This window comes from Sceloporus undulatus, chromosome 4, assembly GCF_019175285.1.
Source record: "Sceloporus undulatus isolate JIND9_A2432 ecotype Alabama chromosome 4, SceUnd_v1.1, whole genome shotgun sequence".
Classification (NCBI taxonomy): domain Eukaryota; kingdom Metazoa; phylum Chordata; class Lepidosauria; order Squamata; family Phrynosomatidae; genus Sceloporus; species Sceloporus undulatus.
The window spans coordinates 69320715-69346780 of NC_056525.1; the positions used below are offsets into that span (position 1 = coordinate 69320715).

Genomic DNA, 26066 nt, shown 5'->3' on the forward strand with positions numbered 1-26066 from the left:
AAAAGCTGTTATCATGCAGCAGGAGAGATTAATGAGCATGGAAGACTTAAAGTGACCCCATTTGGAACCATATTTAGATTTTGTGTGTAAATCAGAGCAGCACCTAGAAATATGAGGGGAATGGAGATGCATTCATGACCTTACATGAACATGTCACTAGTCTGAACATTATAAAAGAAAGACACCAAAGGTTTACAGTCAAGATGATCCTGGCCCTTTGCTTCTAGCAAAACTGAAGACTTGTTTAATTATATCTTATATTACATTTTCTATTTTCCAAAAGGAGCAGGCGTTTCTCCTCCTTTTTAGCCTGGAATCTTTTCTTACAGTGGCACAGATTGTTGACTTCCTGCTTAAAAATAGTAATAATAATTTTTAAAAAACCTTGTATATTATTTGGCCCATCTCAAAGTAGAAGTTTAAATAATGGGATAGACTTCAGTAGTGTGACTTCAAGGTTGGTTTTTAGTGGATATTGGTGTTTCTTTTTGTTTTATGCTCTCTTTCTTTTTATATGCCATTTATATTGTCTAACATAAATGTTGTTCAAATGTTGTTTTATTGTTGAAGTGTGGTGTGAGTAACGACAAATGATTCTGACTGACACCACAATCTAGAACTGTTAAGTGGACTGAAAAACCCATGAGGAAACTAAAGCTGAAAACCTAAGTGAAAAGAAAAAGCAAAACCCATCCAGTTTGGGCAGCCCAGTTTCACTTCTCAAGAAGCCCCAGCTCAACACAGATGGAGGCTTCTGCTTGGCCAGTTTCAGACCCCAAAATGGGGGCAGTAGATGGTCTTATGGAGACTACTAATGGATTTTGGTCTGCACTTGCCCAGCCATGTGCTGACCTTTTAATACTTGTTATTCACAATAAATTTGTCATCTTTTGATTTCAGTGGCTTATTGGCTTTTTACCAGTCTGCCAGAGATCTAGAATTATATCCCTATCTTTCTGTTACTCAAAAGCACAGGTGCACTTGAATTTTATTCTGAATGAACTATTTTTAGAATTGGCCTGTTCTCTGAAGAATGTAAAAATCATTTACAGCTGTTGATAAGGATAGAAAAGGTAAAAAGAAAAAAGAAAACCAGTATATTGCGATCCCTGCTGTGGGAAAAAGCACTAAACAGACCTCGAAATCTAAAATTTTGTAATGAGGCACTCAAATATAGAGAGCGCACAATGACCAGAATAAATTATGCAAATTCCATTGCAACTTTTGTATTACATTTTCACATAATTTCTTCCATTTGAGGTAGGCATTGGATGGCTGTAGGCCTGAGCAAAGTATTTGGGCTAATGAATACAAGTCCAGGTACTGTCGACAGTTGAGCTTGGAAAGGTTACTTCATTCAACTATAATTCCCAGAATCCCCTAATATACATGCCCAATGATCATGTCATTTTGAAGATTCTAAGAGTTATAATCTAATAAAGCAACTTTTTCAAGTTCTGATTAGAGGCAGAGGTTGTGGGGGGTCTGGGAAAATGTATCATTAATAATACTTTTGGTGGGGAGGGAAAATGCCATGGAGAGGGAACAAACACCCATTGTAGCTATCTGGATTACACTCTACATATGCTTCTCATTATTCTTGACTATTACCGGTTGATTATCTGTTATCCAGAATCCTGAAATCCAAAATACTCCAAAATCTAAAATGATCCACAATGGTTGGCTAAGTGATACCTTTGCTTTCTGATGGTTCAGTGTACACAAGCTTTGTTTCATGCACAAAATTATTTAAAATATTATATATAAAATTATCTTCAGGCTAAGTGTATAAAATCCGAAACATTTCTAGCCCAAATCATTTTGAATAAGGGAGACGCTACCTGTACTGTGCATTGAAGATTAATTAATATATTCCAGCAATTAATTACTTGCCACCACGAATTGCTCTTATAGGACCATGGCATCATGTAGATAGAACCTGCTGTAGGTGGAAAGGATGTGGCCTTCCAGATGTTGTTGAATTGCACTTCCCAGCAGCCCTAGCCAGCATAGCCAATGCTAAGATGTAGTGGGGACTGCAGTTCAACAAGTTTGGAAGGCTGAATAGTTTCTGCTCATGATCAAAAGGAATGATGTTTGATGAAGACTAGGACACAAGTCATTTGGATCAATACATACAGCAGCTTTGTTGGAAATCCTGAGAGGTGAGGGGCTATCGTGATTGTCAGTGTCTGCACATTTCTGTCACATAACTACCTTAAACGTCATAAAAGAATGGCAACAAATCTTGCTGAGATCAGAATCAAAATTTCATTTCATAGCAAACAAACTTTCTAGAGAGTTCAGGATTTGATGGGAATGCCATGATCCACTTACTAGAGATTTTTAGAAGAACCAAGTTCACATTGTGATTTTTAACAGTCTGCATGAAGTCTCTGGCCACCCTTATCATGACAAGGTGCCTAAAGGAATTATGCAGAAAACTTACCATGTTTGGAATACCTACCATATTTCTGACGGAATCAAAGTTTGCAGTTATATTATAGGACTGCACTTGAGATGGATAAACTACATTCTGCCATCAAAGGTAGACAGGCAGAAGAAGGAATTAGTGCTACTTACTAAGGTTATACTTGGAATAGAAATTGTTTCAGTAGATTGGTTTGAAACAGATATTCATGAGAATTAGGTTTGACACAGGAAGACAAAGAAATGGCTTATTGATAGGTTAAAAGTTTGAATAGTGCCTCTAGCAGTTTGACAGGTTGTTACCAGTTTCCCCCCAAAGACTCTTTTGGGGCTGGATTTTGTCAGCCAGTTTCTTCATTTGTACTGTTGTCTCTTTTTTTTTGGGGGGGGACTTCTTTCTAATGTTAGATGAAAAGGAGCATCTGCTACTCGGGTGGGAATCTATACTGTAATTGGTTTAGACCCAGTTTCTCCTCCTCCCAGCTTTCCATGAGCCAGATGGCATTATAGTTTTGGTTTCCACCCTGGCTAAGTTTCTCTTTTGCATATGAGCCTATCCAGCTTGGTCTTGCAAACTTCAACAGAAGGCTTTCTCTCCACCCACCACCCTCTCAGGGTGGTGAGGACATGGAGACCCTTCCTGGTGGCTGCTCCCAGGCTATGGAACTCCCTCCCAGGAGAGTCTTTATTGGCTCCCTCTTTGCTCTTTTTACCAGCAGGCAAAGACCTTCCTATTTAAACAAGTCTTCAGCCTTTAACTGGTTGGGGTAGAAGAATGTGCAATGGGTGTACCATTCTTAAATGTGTAATACAGTCGACCCTTCTTATACACGGATGTTTTATACACAGATTCAAGCATACACGGTTTGAAAATGTTCCAAAAAAGTATAAATTTCAATTATCAAACCTTGATTTTCCAGTTTTTATGAGGGACACCATTTTGCTATGTCATTATATTCAATGGGACTTGAGCATACACGGATTTTGTTATACACGGGAGATCTTGGAACCAAACCCCAGCGTATAACAAGGGTCCACTGTATTGTGTTTTTAGTTGTTTTAAATTAATGATTTTAAAGTAATGTTTAAATTGGATTGGCTGTTTAATGCTTTAAAAAACCTTGTGGACCACATATTATTTTAGCTACTTTTGCTTTAACTTATATTGTAAACCACTTTGGGTCCCATTTTGGTAGAAAGGTGGGGTATAAAGCAAGCATGCAAGCAAATAAATGAGGAGAATCTTTTCAATACCACACTGCCTTATCTCAGCAGAACCTGGAGCTGGATAGGAAATATCTTCTGCTCTGTGAACTGTATGGAGATACTTACATATATGGAAAATACTGTTACTTTTGAAAGTGATGGATAATGGAGAAAGAGAAGCAAATTTTAAAAAGTTAAAAGTAGTAAGTTTCTGCAAATGTCTATAAGTGGCTGCATAATAGCTTGCCTTGTAGAAAACTTGCAGCACCTTTGAACTTTAGTAGATTTGAGCCTACTTCCTCAGATGCTACTAACTTCTGTCTTCCAGTTAGTCTCAACAGTGCTGCAAGATCACTTTGCATAGTTATTTTCCACACTAACACAGCTGTGTTTTTGTTATTTTGAATTTTTGAATTTAGAAAACTCTGTTATTTTATGTATTCTGTTACCTAAATCTGATAGTATGCGGCAAATTGTCCAGAAACTGTACTGTGGACAACAGAATGTGCTGTTAAAACAGACATGAAATGAATTGTTTGATGTGTACATCACTAGCTGCAAGAGGCAGGCTGACTGAACTTTGATGCTTGGGGAACATTTCTCAAGTCATGAAGCTCAATAAGGAGCTGTATTTGCCTCTGCCATGTCCTCTCTTAAGTCCTGATAAAAGCAAGGGAAAGCCAACAGGGGAAGCAAAGCTGGGATGTGAATCCCACTGTTATCTCTCCAGGTACTGATCAGTTACATGATAGACTCCATGTCTCTATCTGAGTGAACAAACAAATCAATTACTCTGCCACTAACAGCCAAGATGGTGGTGGAAGCTGGAACAAAACACAGCATACAGTACTGTACCATATCCATGTTGCTTAAATCAGTGCTTCATGGATTCTCTGTTCCAAAATAGGGGAGCAGCAATTTAATGTAGCAGAGACCAGTACCCTATTTGTGAATTAGTGGCTAATAGTTCCTAGACTGCTACTGGTCTGCAGGCCACCACATTGAATAGCACTAGCTTAAATGAAACAGCCCTTGTTAATTTTTTGGCCTTTAACAGCTGCACTTTTTAAGTGAACATAACACTTTTTTAAATTAATGGAATAACATTTTAAAATGTTCAAAGCATGTTATCTGATTGTAATTTTTACAGCAACCCTGTAAAGGAGATCTGTGTTAGTATTCCTGTCAAGAGACACTCAGACCAAGGACATCATGGATCTTAGGACTAAATCAACCCAATAATTTATATAAATGTTGACTTACAAAATCCCCATTAATTCAATGCATCTACTCTAGCTGAAACCAGAAATTAAATTTAGATTTAAGAATTCCATCCTTCACCTTGATGACTGTCATGACTGTGAAACAAGATTTCAGGTTTATGCTTAGCACTGCTAGTGAATAGTTATCAATAACAGCAGCCTTTTATTATATTATACATACCTAGTACCTATTATACATACGGTTTACCTAGTACCTATTATACCTGCCTAGTACCTTTTATTGATGCTTTGTAGCATTTTGGTTTCCACTGAATTTGCCATCTTTTGATTTCAGTGGCTTACTGGCTTTTTACCAGTCTTCCAGAGATCTAGAATTATGTTCCTATCTTTCTATTACTCAAAAGCACAGGCGCACTTGACATTTTATTCTGAATTTAGAATTGGTCTTATCTCTGAAGAATGCGAAAATCATTTACATATGTTGATAAGGATAGAAAAGGTAAAAAGAAAAAGAAAGAAGTAAAGAAAGAAGTAAGGATAAAAAAGTTAAAAAGAAAAAAGAAAAAAAGAAAAATCTACTTTGATCTTTTCCAATCTGGTGCCTGCCAGATATTTTGGACTACAATTGGATATGCTGGCTGGGGCTGATATCTGAAGAATGCCATGTTTGCGAGGTCTGATCTATGGTCTCTTTCACACTGCCTCATTATAGAACTTTGATATCACTTTATATGTTATACCTCCATTCAATGGAATCTTAGAATCTGAGGTCTCATGAGCTATTTAGAATTCTCAGCCAGAAGGGCTCTAGTGCCTTACCAAACTACAAATCCCAGGAGGCAGTAGGATGGGGCAATGGCCATTAAAATAGGACCAAAGTGTAGTTTATATATAATGTGAAGAATGCGGAACTACATGTGGAACTACACACGAGTACTATCTGAATGCTAGAGCAAAGAAAATTTTATTCACTTCAACTTGGGATTTCCTGGCTTTATGTTCTAGTCATAAACTAAAGAGTAAGGACAGAAGAGTACAGCTTATACATGCACCCATGTTTAAAAATCTGTGGACTAGATCATCTGTGTGTCTGCTTGGCTACACTTGCATGGGAGATTATTTATTTTTAATTACATTTTATCATAATGTACATTATGCAGAATGTCCCAGCCATGGCCAGTGGCCATGTTGGCCAGAGGATTCTGGGAGACATAGTCTAAAAAGTAATTTTGCAATCTGATTACACCTCAATTCTGGAGCATATGAGGTGCCTAATTTGGGCTAATGTCAAATGCAAGACTCTGTGGAGATTTCATGTGTATTCTGTACCTTCAACTAAAGATAACATCAGACAGGTAAGAGGCTCCATCAGTCATGCTGGACCTGAGCCTGAAGAATCTAGTTTTCCAGCAGAGCAGAACCTCTGTTCCAGTCTGGTTGGTGAAAAGTTCAGCATTCTATCTCCCAAATACATTATTTCCCTCCATCTTTCTGTTGCTTCACCTGCTCCTAAACAAATCCAAGAAAATTTTTAAATTGACTTTTTTCCTCTCATTTCCCTTGCAATTCCTGCACTGGATCTTTAATTAGTTTGTTTTGACTGCTGCGTGGGCCTTTCCCCCCCCATTTTTAGATGGTATATTTTTAGCTTTAGTTGCCATGGAAACATGTGACACTGGGACCAAGATCGAGACAACAAACGCAATCTTCGCCTCATTCGGTTGCCTGACTGAAAGTGTGCTTTTAAAATATTAACCTTTTCCTTGTCCGGTGCTTGAACGTGGCAGGGATGGTTCATACAACTGTCACAAATCCTTGCTGCTTAAAGAGTGGATGCTTGGAGAACTGGAAGGATTTAAAGATATTTATATAGCTGTTATACAGCTGAGTTCCGTCAGACCTGCTGACCTCTTAAATTATGTTTGCTGTCATCATCCAGTTGCCAGTTATGTAGCCTAAATGGCATTGCTCCTGCACAAGAAGATGGTACCAACTCAGGCTGTCCAGTGATAGTTTGAACTGGTGCCAAATGCATCAGCACATTTGTGGCTCACTTTTGAAAATACCAAGGTTGGCAAAAGGACCAAATAACTTTTGCAGGGTGAATCCTAAAGGAGAGAAGCACAAACAGCTTAGTGTGAATTGAAAAGATTCAGTGGCCATGGAATGGTGATTGACTACTTGGATGAAAAGAGTGATAATAAACTGGAAGGAGGTGAAAAATTGAGTGCCTTAGAAAAGGACACGACTGGCTGGCTGGCTCGAATCTGGTGCCACAATAAAATACACTTCTCGGAATTCAATAGTTTTGAGCCATGGCAGTTAAAGTAGTGTCAAACTGGATTATTTCTGCAGTGTGGATGCAGCCCTAGTCTCCGTTCAAGAGTCTTCTTCAACCATAGGGTTTTTTCCCCTCATTTCTGTGTGCTGACACCCCTCCCTTTGACTTGGCTCATGTCAACAAAATGCCTTTCCCATCCCCTATTTTTTCATTCTCCATAGGGAGCGGATACAGATCTGTGCAGTCAGCACATTTTAAAATGGGATGCTGAGAAGAATGTTTTAGTATTCCCTCACCATAATTGGAAACAGGAACTCTTTATGTCAGGATTTGAGATCTATTCTCACATTTGTGTTTGACAGTAAAAGATGGCATGACAAATGTCCATTTTTTAAAAAGAAGTAGCAATAGCATACCTGAAAGGGTTGTGAATAGCAAACCACACACAAAACTGGAGGCATGACCATGGGTTACCCTCACCATCATCAAGGAGACAAAAAGGTGAATCTGTTATAGATTTTGGGTACAACATTTCAAACTGTTTTTACAGTCCAATTGCAAGAGGTAGCTTCATCCCCTACTGACTGGCATTGGGTCAAAGTTAACTGTGGTGGTTTCTCCTCACTTTCCTCCAATTTGGCTGAGGTGGGGAGGGGACTCTGCTGAAGTTCTTCATCAGCTGCATCAACAACCAGTCACTGAGATTTGGAAAAGGAGGAGAGGGAGGTCATCTACAGCCAAGGTCTTCATGTGCTAAGTCCTCTGCACAGGATTCCTCATATTCTATAAGTAAGCTGTCAAGCCAGTAGCAGAGGCCACAGAGTGGAAGACAGAGAGATGTTGTTAACACTTGAGAGAGTGCCAGATGGGTAATCTGTTCCAACAAGGGCTGAAGCTCAACTGCAGCCTTTTATTCCTCTTCTCACAGAGTAGGCTGCAGAGTAGACTTCTCTGGCCCAGAGGTCTCTGGTCTCCAGTCTCTCAGAGTTTAGAACTCTAGTCTTCCAGCGGTGCTTGGGTCTAGTGCAGGGGTAGGCAACCTTTTTGAACCAGGGCCAGGAACTGTCCCTCAGACAACTGGGGGGGCCGAAGCCGGGGGGGTGGGGGGTGGAGCTCCACCCTCCGGGGCAGGGCCGCATGCAGGGAGTGGAGCTTCCACCCTACGGGGGCGGAGCTGCATGCCAGGGGCGGAGCTTCCACCCTCTGGGGCCAGGCCTCCTCCTCTTTGCCGGTCCCTGATGGGGCCCCAGGCCCCATCAGAGGCCAGCAAAAAAGCCAGCGGGGGCCGCCAGCGCTGAAGGCCTCTCCTCTTTGCCGTCCCTTTTGCCGTTGCTGGGGCCCTCCAAGAGGGCTCCGGCGACGGCAACGGGCCTCCCAGAGGGCCGCTGCTGCCGTCGGAGCCCTCTTGGAGAGCCCCAGCCACGGCCACGGGCCTCTTGGAGGGCCTCAGCAATGGCATCGGGCCTCCCAGAGGCCCGCTGCTGCCGCTGGAGCCATCGTGGAGGGCCCCGGCGAAGGCAATGGGCCTCCCAGAGGCCCGCTGCTGCCGTCACAGCCCTGTTCGAGGGCTCCGGCGGCCGCAGCCGCCAATGGCGGCGAAGTCTTGTGCGACCTTTCTTGTGGTCGCACGAGACTTCGCCTCTAGGCTGCCGCCATTTTGTTTTTCAAAATGGCGGCAAAGTCTCACGTGAGACTTCGCCACCATTTTGAGAAATAAAATGGTAGTGTCCAGGAGCGGCGAAAAGCCGCAGGCAGCGGCAGGGGCAGGCAGGGGCTAGCCAAAAGGCTTCCGTGGGCTGCATCTGGCCCGTGGGCCGGAGGTTGCCAACCCCTGGTCTAGTGTGTCCTTTCTTTGTACTAGTGGTCTCATGAGGTAATGAGACATCAGGTAATTGAAATCATGGAGCAATAATGAATGGTATGTACACGACAAACTAGTCATGTGTTTCTGCCCAGCTGGCCTGTGTAGAAGCTTGAGACTTGGAGGAGGAAGCAGAGGAATCCAGCCTTGAGCCTGGCCTCAGTTCCTCAGTGCCTGTGCCAACAGAGATTGCTGCCAATGAGGACAGTCAGGAACCTGGCATCAGTGAAGCAGAGGTTCCTGCCAACTTGGACACTGAGAAGAATGAAGAGGCAGACTTACCTGTGCCTTTGTTCAGCCAACGGAGATCAGAAAGAGAGAACATGCATCACTCCCAAAGAATTTATGCAAAACGCCAAGCAATCAAGGAACAGCTGCACAAGTGAGAGCTGGGAATAAAATCTGGGAAGAACAACAGGTTAATTGACATGTTTGGTAAAAGCACCCTTGTTTTGAACTCTTGAGTTGCTTGACTTTCTGGACCGGACCTTTGGACCTTTTCCTGATGATTCTGCTTGTTGAAACTCTGAACTCTTGGACTGCCTGACTATTCTGCTTGCTCAAACCCTGAACTCTTGGACTGCCTGACTACCCTGCTTTCTGCTATTCTGAACTCTTGGTATGCTCTGATTTCTTAGCTTTCTGATACTCTGGACTTAGACACTGTGTTCTCATGCTTCTTTGCCTGGTTGTTATCTTGTAACCAAACACTCTGTAACTCCATTGCTATTGGCTGCCGGCAGCTTTCCCAGACACCAGTAAAGATTCCTGGGTTATTGAGTTTGACCCAGCTCTCAGTGAAGCAAGTGCTTATGACAACAGAGAGGTGATAGCAGTAGTCCAAACTGAGGCCCATATGACATATGTGGAGCAGGGATTCCATGACAGCAAAGAAAACACCTGCCTTGAGTCCTGATTTTGGAGAAAAGACAGATCAGATCTAAAATAGCTGATCCCCTTGTTGCCTCTTCCACCTTTTGGACAATGAAATTGTCTTCCAGGCAAGTGAGGAATTTGCTAGACCTTGAGAATTTGGCTGAGTTTGACTCCCAGCAAATATCAGGATAGTTGAAGTCACCCATCACTACTACATCTCTCCTTTCTGAATGTGTGGTCATCTGTCCTAGAAAGGCATCATCCAATTCCTCCATCTGACTTAGAGGTCTGTAGTAGACTCCCACAGTAACATCCCTGACATATAAGGCTATTCCTCCTCCTTTCCTGTTTGGCCTATTTCTCTTGAAAAGGTTATACCCCTGTATTCCTACATTCCAATCATGAGACTCATCCCACCAAGTTTCAGTGATGCCTATTATATCATATTTGCTTTGTTGTACTAGGAATTCAAGGTCATCTTGCTTATTTCCCATGATCTGTGCATTAGTGTAGAGACATCTTAGACCATGGATTCCCCCTACTTGCTGCTTGCGCAAGGTTTTTTTTTTATTATTATTATTTTATTTTTTTATTTTTTATTTTTTTGCCTCCCACTTTTGGGTCCTTGCACTGTTTGTCTTGTTCCCTCTATGACAGTTTGACTATTTTCTCCAACCCTTTTGCCTTCCAGAATACTGTCTCCCTCCCCCACATAACTCAGTTTAAAGCCCTCCTGATCAAATTTTTGAGACTATTGGCAAAAACATTTTTGCCAACTGGCGTGAGATGCAACCCATCCCTTGCCAGAAGTCCCTCCTCATGGAACCTCAGACCATGATCCAAAAATCCAAATCGTTCTTGGCGGCACCATCTGTGGAGCCAGTTATTCACCTCTGCTGTTTTCCTCTCCCTTCCTGGACCATGCTCTTTGACTGGGAAAAGAGATGAGATGACAACCTGTGCATCCATCTCTTTCAACTTCCTACCTAAATTTAGCACATTCTATGGAAAATATTATTCAACTGATGGAAAAACACTAGGGACCAAGACCACGCATGGTTTTGAACCCAATGGTGTAGTAACATAACAGCAGATGGTCCTTCCATGACAACATCCAATATGAGCTAAGTCATGTATAGATCATGGATGAGCAGAACCTTCTCTGACAGCTGGGCATGTGATTTCTGCTTGGCTTTTTGATATGAATGTAACAGATCATTGGTTTTCAGATGGTTTTTGTGTGAGTTTAGCTTCTAACTCACAGAAAAGAGAGCAGACATATCAGCTGCTGCCTTTATTAAATCCACTGAATACTTCCTATTCAAATACACATTTTAATGCTTCACATCCTTCCATCTTAAAGAGTGCTTTTCATTGTGATGAGCTGCCTATCCATATCCATATTATTTCTTCTGGAATATTAATCTATTTCTCACTCTAGGGCTTATTCAGTAGTAACCTTTACTCAACTCTGCTCTGTATTTTATAATGTGCTCCTCTTCTGTCATTCACTGGCCAGTTCAGTAGTTTGCTGGAAGACTAGTTGGGTTAAAGTGGCACTGAAAATATTTAGAAAGCAATCCGAAAGGTCACTGGGGATATGGCAACATCTCGGCAAATGAGCTCCAGCCAGAGCTGAAAGCAAGATTCTCCACTCTTACGCCAGTGCCCCTGAGAATTCAACTTGTCACCTGTCAACATACCAGGAGCCAGGGGCAATTTAATCACTGTCACTCTTCTAACAGGAATTTAAGAAACCAGTTAGCTGCCAGCATTTCTTGACACTAAGTTAGTGACTAGAAACTTGACAGGGACTGAGGACGGGCTAGGAATGATTCTGTCCAGTATCTGCATGGATTTCTTAGGAGAAATAACTACACTTGGCATCACTGTGAGTGAGGGATATACTTTTGAGCAGTTTGAGTCCCCCAATGTTAACTAAAGGATTGCAAATGTTGTCATCGTCTGCTACCTGTTAATCATTGTTTAAATTGTTCAACATTTAAATAGTTTCCAGTTATAATTATGAAAAAAATATATATAATTATAGAGAGAGCTCATCTGGCAGCCTTCATACTTGCTTACAGTTTAGGGACACCACCACAACTATTCTTACTACTACTTGTTGTTGTTTAGAAGTATGAGTGGAAAGTTTATGGACAGAGTCCTTTTAGTGAACTACAGCACCACAGAGGAGGAAAGAAAAGCAGGGGGGGGGGGGGAATCTGTCAGTTCCCAGGAGCTGATTTCTCACCTTCTATCAAAGTCACAGCATGCATGGCCTTTTCCTACTTCCTCCTACCATTGCTACCAAAAAGATTCCAGCCCATATCTCAGTGGTCTGCTCACCAGAAAAATGCTTGAGATAGCTAACAACACACCAGTCATGATAAAATATGAAAGTTAATAAAAAGTTCATTTGAATGAAATCGTGTTCTTCTGGTAGCATAAGATAAAAATAGACACACCCAAATGGATATCCCACAGAAGAGAGTTATTCAACTGAGAAGCAGCCACAAAAAAGTCCCAGTCAACAATTTCAACAAACCTTGTATCTATCCATGTTGGGAAAAGCAGCAGGGCATGTGTGGTGGATCAGGGGAATAATCAGGGTGTCTCAACTGTTGGCCACTCCCAGTCCAGAAGCTCCAGTAATCATATTAACAGCCAATGCATTGCATACTGGTAACATATTATGAAATGGAAAAAATAGGATATGCTTTCTCAGTTGTAGTTCCATAAGAATCCTGGTTCATGCATTGTGCTACAGTTTTGAAGTGACCAAGGCTTGTGACATTGTCCTTTGCTCCAATCTAGAAGAAACATTGAAGCTAGGTTCATCCTACAGAAATAGACGAGCATCTTGTGTGCACTTTGTTATTGGAACATCCTGCAGCGAGACTGGGAGTTCCACTTTGCACACTTGCCTTTCAAGGGCCATGCTCCCTCATATGGTAGGTCCTTGGTATGCACTGGGGCTTGATTCAAGGATACCCCGTGAATATCAAAATCCATGGATGCTCAAGTCCTTATATATACAATAGTGCAGAAAAATGGTGTCTCATATAAAATAGCAAAATCAAGGTTTGCTTTTTTGGATTTTTTTTAAAAAAAATATTTTCAAGCTATGGATGATTGACTCCATGGATGCAGAATCTATGGATACAGAAGATCAACTGTATATGCAAAGGCGCCTGGATAAAATTTCAGTTTGTTCACCTTCATTCCACCTATTTGTTGCCTCCAGGTATCAAATTAGGACATGAACCACTTATCCAGGAGGAGATACAGAGTTACCATCTTGATATTCATACCAGTGGGCCCCAGTTCTCTGGACTAGGTTCAGACCCACTCCTAGGGAAAATGAGACAGCAACCACCTAAGGTGAAAGATACTAGAGAGCAGCAACATGTAGCAGTCCCTTGGCTATTCCCTATGAAATCTCTGTGTGTTCTTCTTTGTGCATGTCATACAACCTGTTCTGCTGTTCTGAATTGGCTGAGTACACTCAGGGTTGGTGAAGGATGTTGTGCCAGTATTCAAATAGCAGTATAGAGTTTCCAGACCTCAAGCCCTGGCCTTGAGTCTCAAGGCCTGGACACTCTTCTTTGAACTTCAAAACAAGGTTGAAGGATGTCAGGATCAGAGCAGTGCCTTGGAAAGTGTGTATGTTTATTCCTTCTCTGTACCCCCATTTGTTAGACTTGGACCTTTTTCTGTTGAATAGCAAACTGTGCAATTGAGTGCAATATAACATTTGTAACACCATCAGGCTCTGGCCCTGTGATATCACAAGTGCCTTCCTCAGGTCCCAGGTTTTGGTGCTGAAATCTCAGGACCTGGGGTAGTCCTTACATGGCAACCATAGGTTGAAATGGGGATTATGAGGAATATCGCAGTGGTGGCTCTAGTAGGCTTTGAAAACATGAAGAAAAGGATTTACCACCATCAGAGGACTTGGAAATGTTTGGTTTTGTACAACATTTTCCAGAATCCCCCAGCCAGCATGGGTGTTCTGGGACTTGTTACTTGAAAACTAACTTTTTGCTATTTTTACAGACTGTGCTTACAGTACCTATTCAAAATATGTCTCTCTGGTTCCTTTTCCAGTCAAGATACTTCTGCAATGTATCAGAGTACCTCACTGGCAACATTATTTGTCTGACATTTGGAGAACCACCTACGTACATGTATGCCCATTTAACTATGCTAACATATAGAGGTTTCATCCAAAAAATGTCTAGAAATACCATTTCAGGCCCAAACAGAATATTTGCTGCTCCTATTATACAGAGAAACCAGTGAAGTTTTAATGCCACTCAAATCCCACTGGTGTTCATTTGCCCAGGTTTTCTGTAAAAGGTGGATTTTATCTCTAATGCACAGCTTGACATATGTCTTGCCAATGGTCTCCACAGAGGGAGAGACTGAAACTAAAGGGGTAACAATGGGTATGGTACTTGTTATGAGAATGACCATTAATGTCATATTTTCCAGAACTATAAAGGTGGAGGTGTATGACTGGGACCGAGATGGCAGGTAAGTGGCATTCAGACTTTCTCATTTAAAAAGGTTATTTTAATACTTTCTGGCTGGATAGATTTGGACTGAAAGAAACCTAAGAGGGGGAAGGATGCAATAAGAATATGCAAGTCTGTAGACTACCTGAAAAGCATTTAAAAACCCCAAGAAGTAAAACAGTAACAAGCACAAAACCCTGTGGAAAAGATAACATCTTAGTGCCATTAATCAATACACCTCATAAATAGGCCCACTAACTACCTACACAGTTGTCTACATTGTAATTATAGGTGAGATCCCAGTCATACCACTGATACACAAATAATGGAATGGAAGAGACACAGTCTGATATTTCTGTTTGTTTACTGAGATCAGAGCTTTTCCCTGTTGTCATTCTGTTGGGAAGGAAAAGCCGTGTTATTCAAGCAGGCTTTCATTTGTTAACTGACTGTACAGGAGAGAGCTTTAATAATAATAATAATAATAATAATAATAATAATAATAATAATTTATATCCTGCCTCTCTGTCAGGATCGAGGCCATGTACAATAGGAATAAAAATACAAACAGTACAAAATAAACTCATTTTCCATTCCACCTCCAGAACAATTAAAATCCCTTATAACAGCAATATAACATCCCATTATTAAAACAATCAACAATAACAATGAAACAAAGAGATGGGTACATAGAATATTCTGTATAGGGACCATATCAATGGTGACCGAGTGAATTATTCTGGGAAGGCCTGTTGGAAGAGATCCATCTTGATAGCTGGAGGAACGCTATATAAAGGTGTAGAGATTTTTTACAAATTTCCCCATTGTTGGTGAGAAAAGGTGTCTTGACACTTGGAGTTACCCCATAAAAACTCAGATTTGTTGCACTTTGCATTTCAGGACTTTAGAAATCTAATTTAACAACTGTTCCCCCCCCCCCTTTTTTTTTGTGATTTTTATAAAAATTTTTACTTTTTTAAACTTTTTTAAAATAAAGAACTGTTTTTGTGTAAACAAAGTGTTCACACAAACATCCTGAAATGTGTGTGTGTGGGATCATCAGAAAACATATTATCTTGCCCAAAAGGGAGAAAATGTTTCTTTAAAATTCTTCCATGTAACAACAACACTAGCAAAGAGATGCTTCCCTGATATTGTCCCCTCAATATGGATTTAATTGGTTTTCAATTCACATTAATTTTGTGAATTGCTTTTATTTTCTTTGAATATTATAATCTCATTAATTTCTACTTTAACATTGTAATTTGTTGGCCAAGATCCAATAAGCATGCTGATCAGTATGTATTTGAGCTACTTATCCCATCATCCAGGCGTAGAAGAGGGTGGGAGATGGGGGGCGGGATGCATTGGAGGTTGCTCTGGCTTGCACAATGGGAGAAGAAGGAGAAGCTTTCACCACCAGCATGAGATTGTTCCTTCTCCCCCAGGTATGCAAAAGTGGCCAAAAACATGCCTGCATTCACTTCCATTGGTTAATCAACAACTGGGGGAGGTAGACTGATATTTACCTGTGAGTCCCTTGGCTGCTGCTGTGCACCTGGGCAAAGGACACTGTGCAAAGAAGCACATAAACTTCCTTCCACAACATTTCCCATAACCAAAACAAGATGGTGTAATCAGCATGTGTCACCAAGTAGATAGTAGCTAACATGTTTTAGCTTCATCTATTTTTATTCATCTAACAAGCTACCTTGGTTTCCAGTATTGGGAGGAAGGTGGGATATAAATACTACTACTACTACTACTACTACTATTACTACTACAAGTATATAGTTCCAACAGAGGCCCATCAAAACGGGAAAGCTTGTATTCTGCAGTATTTCTCACAAGACTTCTCTTCCACTAACAGCCATGATTTCATTGGAGAGTTTACAACCAGCTATCGGGAACTGGCAAGGGGACAAAGCCAATTTAACGTCTATGAGGTGAGTGGCTTTTTGAGATGCCTCTCAACATCAACACAGCAGGCTAATTGATATTGGCAGATGGCTGAGGCAATATTTGAGAAGAACTAAAGGCTTCCAGACACTTAGAAACATTTGGAGTCACAATCCACTGTTGAAATGAATGGGAGTTTGGCAAGACAATGATTGTTTATTTCAACAAGGCTTTCGCAGTCACACTTGCATCTTCTCTCTTTAAAACAGTCGTTTCTCATCCTTCAAAGCCATAATGTGCAACTTCTTGTGTATTCGGTTGGTAGGCAGGAATATAGAATTAATTAACTATAACTATGTTTTCCTCTTTTATAAAAATAATCAAGGGGAAGTGTGTTGCAGTACCAGAAAAGGAAAGTGAAGAACAGGCTTCAAAAATACTTGTGACTTCTGATAAATAAAGTCTCTGTGCTACCTATACATCCTTGCCAAGCCATTCTTTTCATATGGAATGCTAATGGCTTTCAGTATTATTCCAGACTGAGCAGCCCTAATCTGAAAATCCAAAATCCAAAAACCTCCAAAAATGATTTATTTTTTTTTTATTTTTTTGCTGTCAGCTGCCCACTCCTACCTTTGAGACCATAGCTGCACCAATCCTGCTTTTTCGTCTCTCAGATCTTTAGTCTCTCTCCAGTATCATTATATACAACACAAGTAGGAAATGAATGAGACACAGGGCTGGAGAGAGACAGGAGGCTGGAGAAAGATGAACAAGCAAGAGCACTGCAGTCACCACCTTGAAGGCAGAAGTGAGCATCTGGCAGCAAAAGATGCAAGGCTAAAGAGAGACTAGGGATCTGTGAAATGACGAATCCAAGTGCAGTACTCCACACAAATCCATGCCTCCTGCCATTTCACAGATCTTTGTGTCTCTCTCTAGCCTTGTAAATACAATACAGATAGATACATAGTATGTGTATTACTCTCTAAAATATGAAAGATGACCAGATTTGTACATTTGAATCCAGTCTTGGTTTATATAAGCCCTAAATTCTTCAGAATAATGGATAGGTGAATCTACTGCCTTGCCTTAGCAGACTGAATTTCAGCACCTAAGGGCAGGAATTAATATAATTTCTCATAAGAACTGTGAAATCATCCCTTTAAGGGAATCAGTGGAATTTCTTTCCATTGAAATGGCTAACAAGCTGGAGATTTGTTTTTTTGGCTCTTTCTCACGGTGAACTAAATAAAATGAGACAATGGGTCTGGAACTGTAGGAGGGAGGAAAGGATCCCCCCCCCCTCCTGCTGCTTTCTCTGCAGGATTGATTTCAGTTCTGTGTTGCATGTATGATTCAGTGCTGTATGTTGTATTACAGTGTGTGTGTGAGAGAGTTTATGACAGATTTGTATTTCTGTAAGATATGAATCTGTGTGTGTGTGTGTGTACACACACACACACACACACACACTGAAATTTAGAGCCCATTCAGATGGACTAGAAAAACCAGAAAATCCCTGGTTTTGTTCCTGTTCTTTCCAGGGTCTACATGACATTTTCCCCAATCCCAGGGAACCCATAGTACTTACAAGGACTTTTTATTCCGATTCACCAAGTCAGTTTAAATTAACCCAGTATTTCCCAAAATGAAATGTCTCTTCATGTCTGGCTAGCTGTGCCAGAACTAGCTAAGACGACCACCACCAAGAAACATAGTAAATGCTACCAGGACATCAGGTTAAACAAAGATCAAGTGAAGAAAAGAAAGAAGAACGCTAGCAATAAAAGAAAATTATCCTAATGCTTAATAGTATAATAATGTTGCCAAAGCAGGAGGTACTTCCCAGTTCTTTCTGAGAACTTGAGAGTTTTATTTGGTGCTTTAAATATTCTTTTTTTAAAGCCTTGATTTGTTTAGTTGAGATTATTTTTAACTGAACATTTGTCCTTTCCTTTATTCTTCTGAGTTTATAGATTTTGATAAGTCTTTGCTCCACAGAGGAATACATTCTGTTCAGTGGAGCTTGGCAACATGACTTTGGAAAGAAACAGCTTAGAAGTGTTTCTGCTGTCCTCCTTTTTGCTTTTATTTTAAACATTCATTTATAAGGATAGTTCCTTTGTTTTTAAAAAATCTAAATATAAGATGTTACACAAGTATCACAAAGGTTTCCTTTTATTTGCAAATAATAAAAAAACATTTTTAGTTTTTGGTAAACAGTCTTGAGATCATAGCACAATTGAGCTTATAGCACAATTTTTTTAGAGAACTCTGCACCATATTACAAACTATGCTATAGTGTTTTTCTCTCTTCCCCTCCCCCATTTTCATTACTTATTATTTATCCCTGTTCATTGATGTGTGCAAAAAACTATGACTTTCAGGATTTGATTTCCCCCTTAGTACTTTATTCAAGGTAATGGATGGAGGAGAGCCAATATGACATAATGGTTTGAACATTGAACTATAACTCTGGAGTTGTTCTTGTTGTTTGCCTTCAAGTCATTTCTTATGTATGGCAATCCTATCACAGGATTTACTTGGCAAGTTCCTTCAGAGGGGGTTTCCCATTGCCTTCCTCTGAGACTAAGGCCTGTTACAGACGGGCATAAAGTACGGACTGGGTCCGTATTAAGGTTAGAAAGGAGTGTCCCTTCCGGACACCCCTAACCCTAATACGGGCCGAGTCCGTACAAAATGGTGGCGCCCGTTCCACATGGGGGGCGCCATCTTTACGTAGCGGACGCGCTGTGTCTGCACATCGCACAGCGCATATGACGCTGCAAGTGCGCCATTGGCACCTTACGACATCATATCCGCACTGCAAAGAGAAGCGCCATTTTGATGCCTCTTATTTGCAGCACAGAGGAGCCTCGCGGTTTGGACGCTGGGGCTCCTCCGCACTGCAAATTATGGCGGTGGCAGACCGCCCCTTCTGGGCGGTCTGTTACGCACCTAAGAGAGTGTGACTTACCTAAGGTCACCCAGTGGGTTTCCATGGCTGAGTGAGGATTCGAATCCTGGCTTCTAGAGTCATAGTCTAACACTCAAACCACTACACCATGCTGGCTCTGATATTGAGACCAAGTTGCACATTCCTGCTTAACTAGGGAAACCCACTGTGTGACCTTAAGCAAGTTACATTCTCTCAGCCTCAGAAGAAGGCAAAGGCAACCTCCTCTGAACAAATCTTGCCAAGAAAACCCCATGATAGGTTCACCGTAGGATCTCCATAAGTCAGAAATAACTCGAAGGCACACATCAACAACAATGAAAGAAGGTTGTCTGAAAAAAGAGACTCATCCTAGTGTTGTTGCTTTTATACAACTATGGTTTGTTGGCAGGTTCCCAGAAAACAGTTCCTGAAGTTTAGATTGGAAGGTGGGTTCCAGCTTGCTGACATCTCCAGTACCATTTATATTGATAATCAAAATGCTTGCCATTACCAATAGTCACCATTCTAGTCAATTATAAGCCCTGTCTACAATGGTACGTCTACTTTCATCGGACTATACAAGAAGATTCTAATTCTGTCAATAAAAAAGGTATTTTGTTGTTTCCTGCAGTGTAATATTCCATTTGCTCAGACCTTTAGCCACTGTTAATGGTTGAGAGCTAACATCATACTATGCTAAGCAGTCCCTGTGACGTATATATACTCTCAAAAATGTGCTTGAGAAACAAATGTGGTATAAGTGTTCTTTTCCTAAAGGAAATGGAAATGAGAGATAAATAAACCTGGCCCTTATACTGGCAAGAAATTTCCAAAATTCACAACTTTCTCCATAAGTTTGACAAAAAGAACTTGGAAGTAAAAACCTGTAGATATGAGAGAAAGCAGGATTGACAGATTTACCCGTCCAGATATTGGCTTTGATCTTTGTAGGTGAAAAACCAATTGTTATTTCCAACTAAAGTAGATCCACTGAGGCTGAATCTGCACTGCCGAAACACTGCAGTATGACACCACTTTTAACTGCCATGGCTCAATGCTATGGAATTCAGGGATCTGTAGTTTTGTGAGAGATTTAGCCTTCTCTGTAAGAGAGTTCTAGTGCCAAAGCAGACTACAAATCCCAGGATTCCGTAGCATTCAGCCATGGCAGTTAAAGTAGTGTAAAATGCATTAATTCTGTAGTGCAGATGCAGCTTGAGGCAGTGCAGACTTAAGACAATACTTATGTAACTTCAATTAATCCGATGGGTCTACTCAAGTTAGGATTAATAATTGGTAAAAATTGGTAAAAGCCAGGGGTAGGAATTATCAATGCCCAACATTCCTCACCTCTGGTTTTGCTAGCTAGGGATGCTGGCATTTACAATACAAAAAAATCTGGGCAGTCTGTATGATTTCATCTCAATTTAGACCTAAAAGTCAACTTCATTTTTCCAAGGAGTGAACAATATGTTTGGTGATGAATTAGGATTGTCACCTCTTTTTTCTTGACAATCCTGAATTAAGAGTGTCATCTCACAGGTTCCTCACCTTTATCAGGTACATGACTGGCAGGTACAAAGTGAACCTATCCATGCTGCTGATAGCTGAACTAACTGATTTTTCTCAGTACAGATGGTTGGGAACTTTGTTTAGTTTGTTCACAAATGTCTTCATGAATTTGACTTTTAAACCAAAACATCTGGAGAACAAAAGTTTGAGAACCATTGACCTAGAGAGTGTCAGAGACAGCTCTCACTAAGATCTCGAATGACCTTTTACAGGCCAAGGCTAATGGCCTTTACTCTGTTCTCATTCTTCTCGATTTGTCTGCAGCCTTTGACACTGTTGATCACTGTCTCCTAATTGACATACTCTCTGACCTTGGGTTCTCAGACTCTGTTCTCGACTGGTTTAGATCTTACTTGTCTGGCAGATCTTTTGCAGTAGTTGCAGGGGGTCAGACTTCTTCTCCTGTTCCCTTATCTGTTGGAGTTCCCCAAGGCTCTGTTCTGGGTCCCCTTCTGTTTTCTCTCTACACACTGTCCTTAGGAAAACTCATCAGCTCTTTTGGCTTTTCCTACCATCTGTATGCTGATGACACCCAGCTGTATCTTTCTGCCCCTGACCTTTCTCCAAGGCTTGAACAGCAAGTCTCGTCTTGCCTTACAGCTGTCTCGCAGTGGATGCGCCATCGGCGTTTGAAGCTCAACATGTCCAAGACGGAGCTTCTTGTCTTTCCTCCTAAGCCCACCCTTCAACACTCCTTTTCTGTCTCTGTGGACAACATTTCTATTCAACCAGTCCAGCAAGCCCGCAGTCTTGGTTTTATCTTTGACTCTTCTCTGTCGTGTATCCCTCAGATCCAGACCACAGCCAAGGCTTGTAGATTCTTTTTGTACAATATTGCCAAAATCCGACCATATCTCTCCGCCTCTACTGCCAAGATCCTGGTCCATGCCCTAGTGATCTCACGACTCGATTACTGCAACATCCTCCTGGCTGGGCTTCCTCTTTCTCACCTCCATCCTTTAATCTCTGTCCAGCATTCAGCTGCACGCATTATCACTTCCACCCACCGCTCTGACCACATCTCTCCTGTGTTGGCATCCCTTCACTGGCTCCCTCTCCCTTTCCGCATTCAGTATAAATAAGCTCCTGCTGTTGACATTCAAAGCCCTCCATGGACTGGCCCCTCCTTACTTATCAGACCTTCTTTCTCCTCACCTTCCCACCAGGGCCCTCCGTTCTGGTAGTCAAGGGTTCCTGCCCCAGCCCAGGATTTCCTCTGCCCCATCCCGGATTCGCCCCTTTTCACTTGCTGCCTCTCACTCCTGGAACCTTCTTCCCCCACAAGCAAGAGCCATCACTTCTTTAACTAGCTTCAAAATGGAGTTGAAAACCATCCTGTTCAGAGAAGCCTTCCCAGGCATTGCATAATTGTCGCTTACTATCTGATGTTCTTTTGTTGCCTGTTTATCGAACCCTTTCCTGTATTGCTATGTATTGTATATGTATTATCCTACTTGAGAGTATGTATTTTCCCTGATTGAAGATTAACCTTCCATTTTGAAGCCAAGCCCTCCCTCCAGTCCATCTGCCTTGGTCCAGGCCTCGGAGGTAGAGAGGAACTGCTGGACCTCTTACCCTTTCCCGCCACCACTCCCTTCTCCTTCTGTGTCATGTTTTTTTAGATTGTAAGCCCAAGGGCAGGGAACCGTCTAACTAAAAAGATTGCATGTACAGCGCTGTGTAAATTTACAGCGCTTCATAAATAAAGGTTAATAATAATAATAATAATAATAATAATAATAATAATAATAATAATAATAGGTTGCAGAACGCTGACCTGGTAGTTGGATGCAAATTTCAATGGACAAATATATCCAATAGATAGCAAGTTTGTAGGTTTCTTAAAGAAATAAAATAATCTGCTCAGTAGTAGCCATTTTCTAGCATGACAGATGCTTCTGTGATTAGATCCAGCTGACTTCAGCCCTTCTTCTCTGGTGGATGATGACAGTTGCAACTAACACATCTAGAATCATAGAATCATAGAGTTGGAAGAGACCACTAGGGCCATCCAGTCCAACCCCCTGCCATGCAGGAAATCCAAATCAAAGCATCCCCGACAGATGGCCATCCAGCCTCTGTTTGAAGACCTCCAAGGAGGGAGACTCCACTCCACTCCACATCTAGAGAAGGCACCAGGCTGTACAAGCCTATTATATGTGATCAGTGGAGCTTTTTTCAAATGTCAGGCACCCATGCTTTTGTAGTTGCCTATACGTTGCAAGGGCTTCTTTCTATACTACATGCTTTGTAGTATAGAAAGGATTAGTCAGTAATGTCTCAGTACAGTAATGCTCTTGTATTTCTTTGTGACATGTGAAATATCTGTTTTGCTACTTGCCTTTAATATTTGAGGCCTGGATTTTCCTAGCATTCCAATTCTAACTTAGTTTTCTGTTTGTCCCAAAAGTTACATTGCCTTCAAGTAAAGTTAGGTTTTTGAGTGTGCACAGTGCATCAGGGTCATTCAAACTACACCTGGCAAGGACTCACCTGTATTTTCCCCCCTAAGAAACTTATATAATACCGTCTGTTATTTAAGGAATGAATATTGGGCCATTTATCAAGTTGTCACTTTGTCTAGTACAGCCAGCAGAGAATAAACAAGGAAAAGCAATTAGAGAGAGAGTCACAGTTTTTTGCTAAAATTACATCAGCTATGAAGAAATTCTTTTAGTTTGGTTGAAAAGTAATAGAAATTGTGGCACAGTCAATCTCATCTGGGTTCTAGTCCAAAGTTGATAACCTGGGCTCCTGTCCCCCCGCCCCAATGATTGTGTGGCAGAGGAAACCTCAGCAGGAGTTGCTTGTTTGGTAATAGGAAATTTCAGCTAGAGCTCCTTATCAACCAAGCAACATGCAGGCATTTTAGCATGCCTTGCACCTTCTGTTACCAGGGGTAAGAACTACATGAACTGTGTGCACTGCCCAGTATTCTCACTACAGCCCCATGGCAGAATTATATAAAGACACCATGATGGTAGCTATTCTGTTTCCAACACATTTCTTGATGATCCCAGGAGTGGAATTTGCCTTTTCTACCTTCTGCTGCTGCATACTGGGCAGATGTTTTCATTAGCCTATCCAACAAATAATAATCCTATTTTTTCCCCGTTTCACCACCCCTAGTTCAGAAATACAATATGTGTGAGTGTGCGCACGTGCACACATGTGTGTGACTAAGATAATTTCCCCCCTAATGTGTATGCTTTATACTTATTTACATAGAAATGTCTTTGCTGCTGAGTCACTGAGTTTGAAGAGATTGTTTTGGATTTCTTCACACTCACTTGCACTTTTACCATCCTAAATAATTTATCATCTTCTGCAAGCCTGGCAACATACCCTCTGATTTCAGATCATTTATGAATAACTTAAACAGCATCACTCCTCATACAGATCCTTCAGAGAGGAAACCTATTGTTTACTTCCCTTCACTGTGAAAATTTTATGTTTTATGTTTTATTCCCTCCGTTTGGTTCTTTAACTGGTTGCTGATCCTCAAAATAATTCTTTCACTTATAACTTTCACTTATAACTGCTGACTTTACTCAAATGTCTTTGGCTTTAGCATTTTATTAAAGACTTTTTGGAAACAAGTATATTATATCTAATCATGAATTTCCTATCTGCTTCTTGCTGATTCTCTCAAGAACACTAAAACGTTAGTGTCATTGATGAAACTTAAACAGAGCTTGGGAAAGTTAATCTTTCCCAGGATTCCCTAGCACTGAGTCAGGGCAATTACAGTGGTCTCAAACTGGATTATTTCTGCATTGTGATTTGGACCAATGTTGCCACTGTCTAGTCTTAAATAATAGTTGGGCAGGAAGCAGAAACTAGAAACCCAGAGTGAGAACAGGTAGATAATTTTTGCTGCCCAGTTGAAACTACACAATTATAGCACTGTGATTTTACTTTAACTGTCAAGGCACCATCCTAGGGAATCTTGGACTTTTAGTTTGGGAAGGCATGATTGAAACAGGCATGGTTCCCTAATCCTGTCTATTATAATGAGGGGTTGAGGGTCCTTGCTACTTGTCAGCTAATTCTGGATTCTGTCTGGGGGTTACCTTTATCAACCTCTGGTCACCTTGTTTATGATTTTGGTTAAAACATACCGGCCAGGTTAACATCAACACTCCACTCAAACATTTTCAGGTCTTGGTGTTCTAGGATACTTACATGAGAATGAATAGCCTCTTTTATTACTCTTTTAGGCTATTTATTATGCATATTCTTATAGATAGGAATATATATATACATACTCTCTCTCTCTCTCTCTCTCTGTCTCTCTCTCTCTCTCTCTCTCTCTCTCTCCCTCCCTCCTCAGAAAGAAACACAGAAATAGCAATGTCTGGGCACTTCACCTTCATTCCATTCCATAATTCACCAAATGTATCTGAGGAGGTAGGCTTAATTCTATGAAAGCTCATGCTGCCAAGTTCTTTCAGTTAGTCTCAAAGGTGCTACACGATCGTTCCACATCCATTCCATAATATTACACATGAGGCATCATTCCATTCCATACTGCATGTAAAAGCATTTTATATTAGTCTATATTTGTTATATATCAGTTGTAACTGCATAAGTACACATTCATTCTCAGTATAACCTAGATGTCCATCTTACCAATATCAACACAAATCAACTTCATAGGACAACAGGTCAGAGCTATCCAGAACAGCCTATCTGGAAGATACCTTCATTGATCTCTCTTCCATCAGAAGCATGCTAAAAAGCAGCTTCATTTTTTTGTGGCTCTGACTTAGCGCTTTTTTTGTCTCCTGTCACTCATGCATCACTGATTATCCAATCAGAAGCTTAGATCTTATCTTTATGTTTGGTATATTAGAGATCCTTGTCTAATGCACACTATGCTTTTAGAATTCTTCACACTATCTGTTCATGAGATGTCATCTACTGACCAACTCTCAGGATTGCCTCCAGCCAATCTTTCTGGTTTATGGCAATCTTTCCAAATTTAGAATTTAATCTGGCAACCTTCCCAAACTGAGAATTTAAAAAAGCTTTTCCCCCCCCCCCCCCCCCGGCATTTTAACACAGAGGTAGGCAGAAACTAACACAAATGTTTTGGCTCTATATTTTACAATCTGTAGGTTTTATCAGATTGTATGCCCTTTTTGATGTTATATAAATAGGCTGAGGAATTGCCAACTGAAATGTGCCCAGCTTGTAACAACAAGGGTTCTCTGGCTGAGAATACTAAATGCCCTTTCCTAAATTGTGCACACAA

The 26066-nt window shown here is 40.9% G+C and overlaps 1 protein-coding gene across 1 annotated transcript in view; it reads left to right on the forward strand.

Moving 5' to 3' along the window:
- Window positions 1-26066, forward strand: part of CPNE5 (copine 5) — a 199411-nt gene that overhangs the window by 136109 nt on the left and 37236 nt on the right. Inside the window, exons 11-12 of the mRNA XM_042462760.1 lie at window positions 14375-14416; window positions 16268-16343. Coding sequence (XP_042318694.1) covers window positions 14375-14416; window positions 16268-16343 — 118 coding nt within the window. The remainder of the gene's footprint in view (window positions 1-14374; window positions 14417-16267; window positions 16344-26066) is intronic.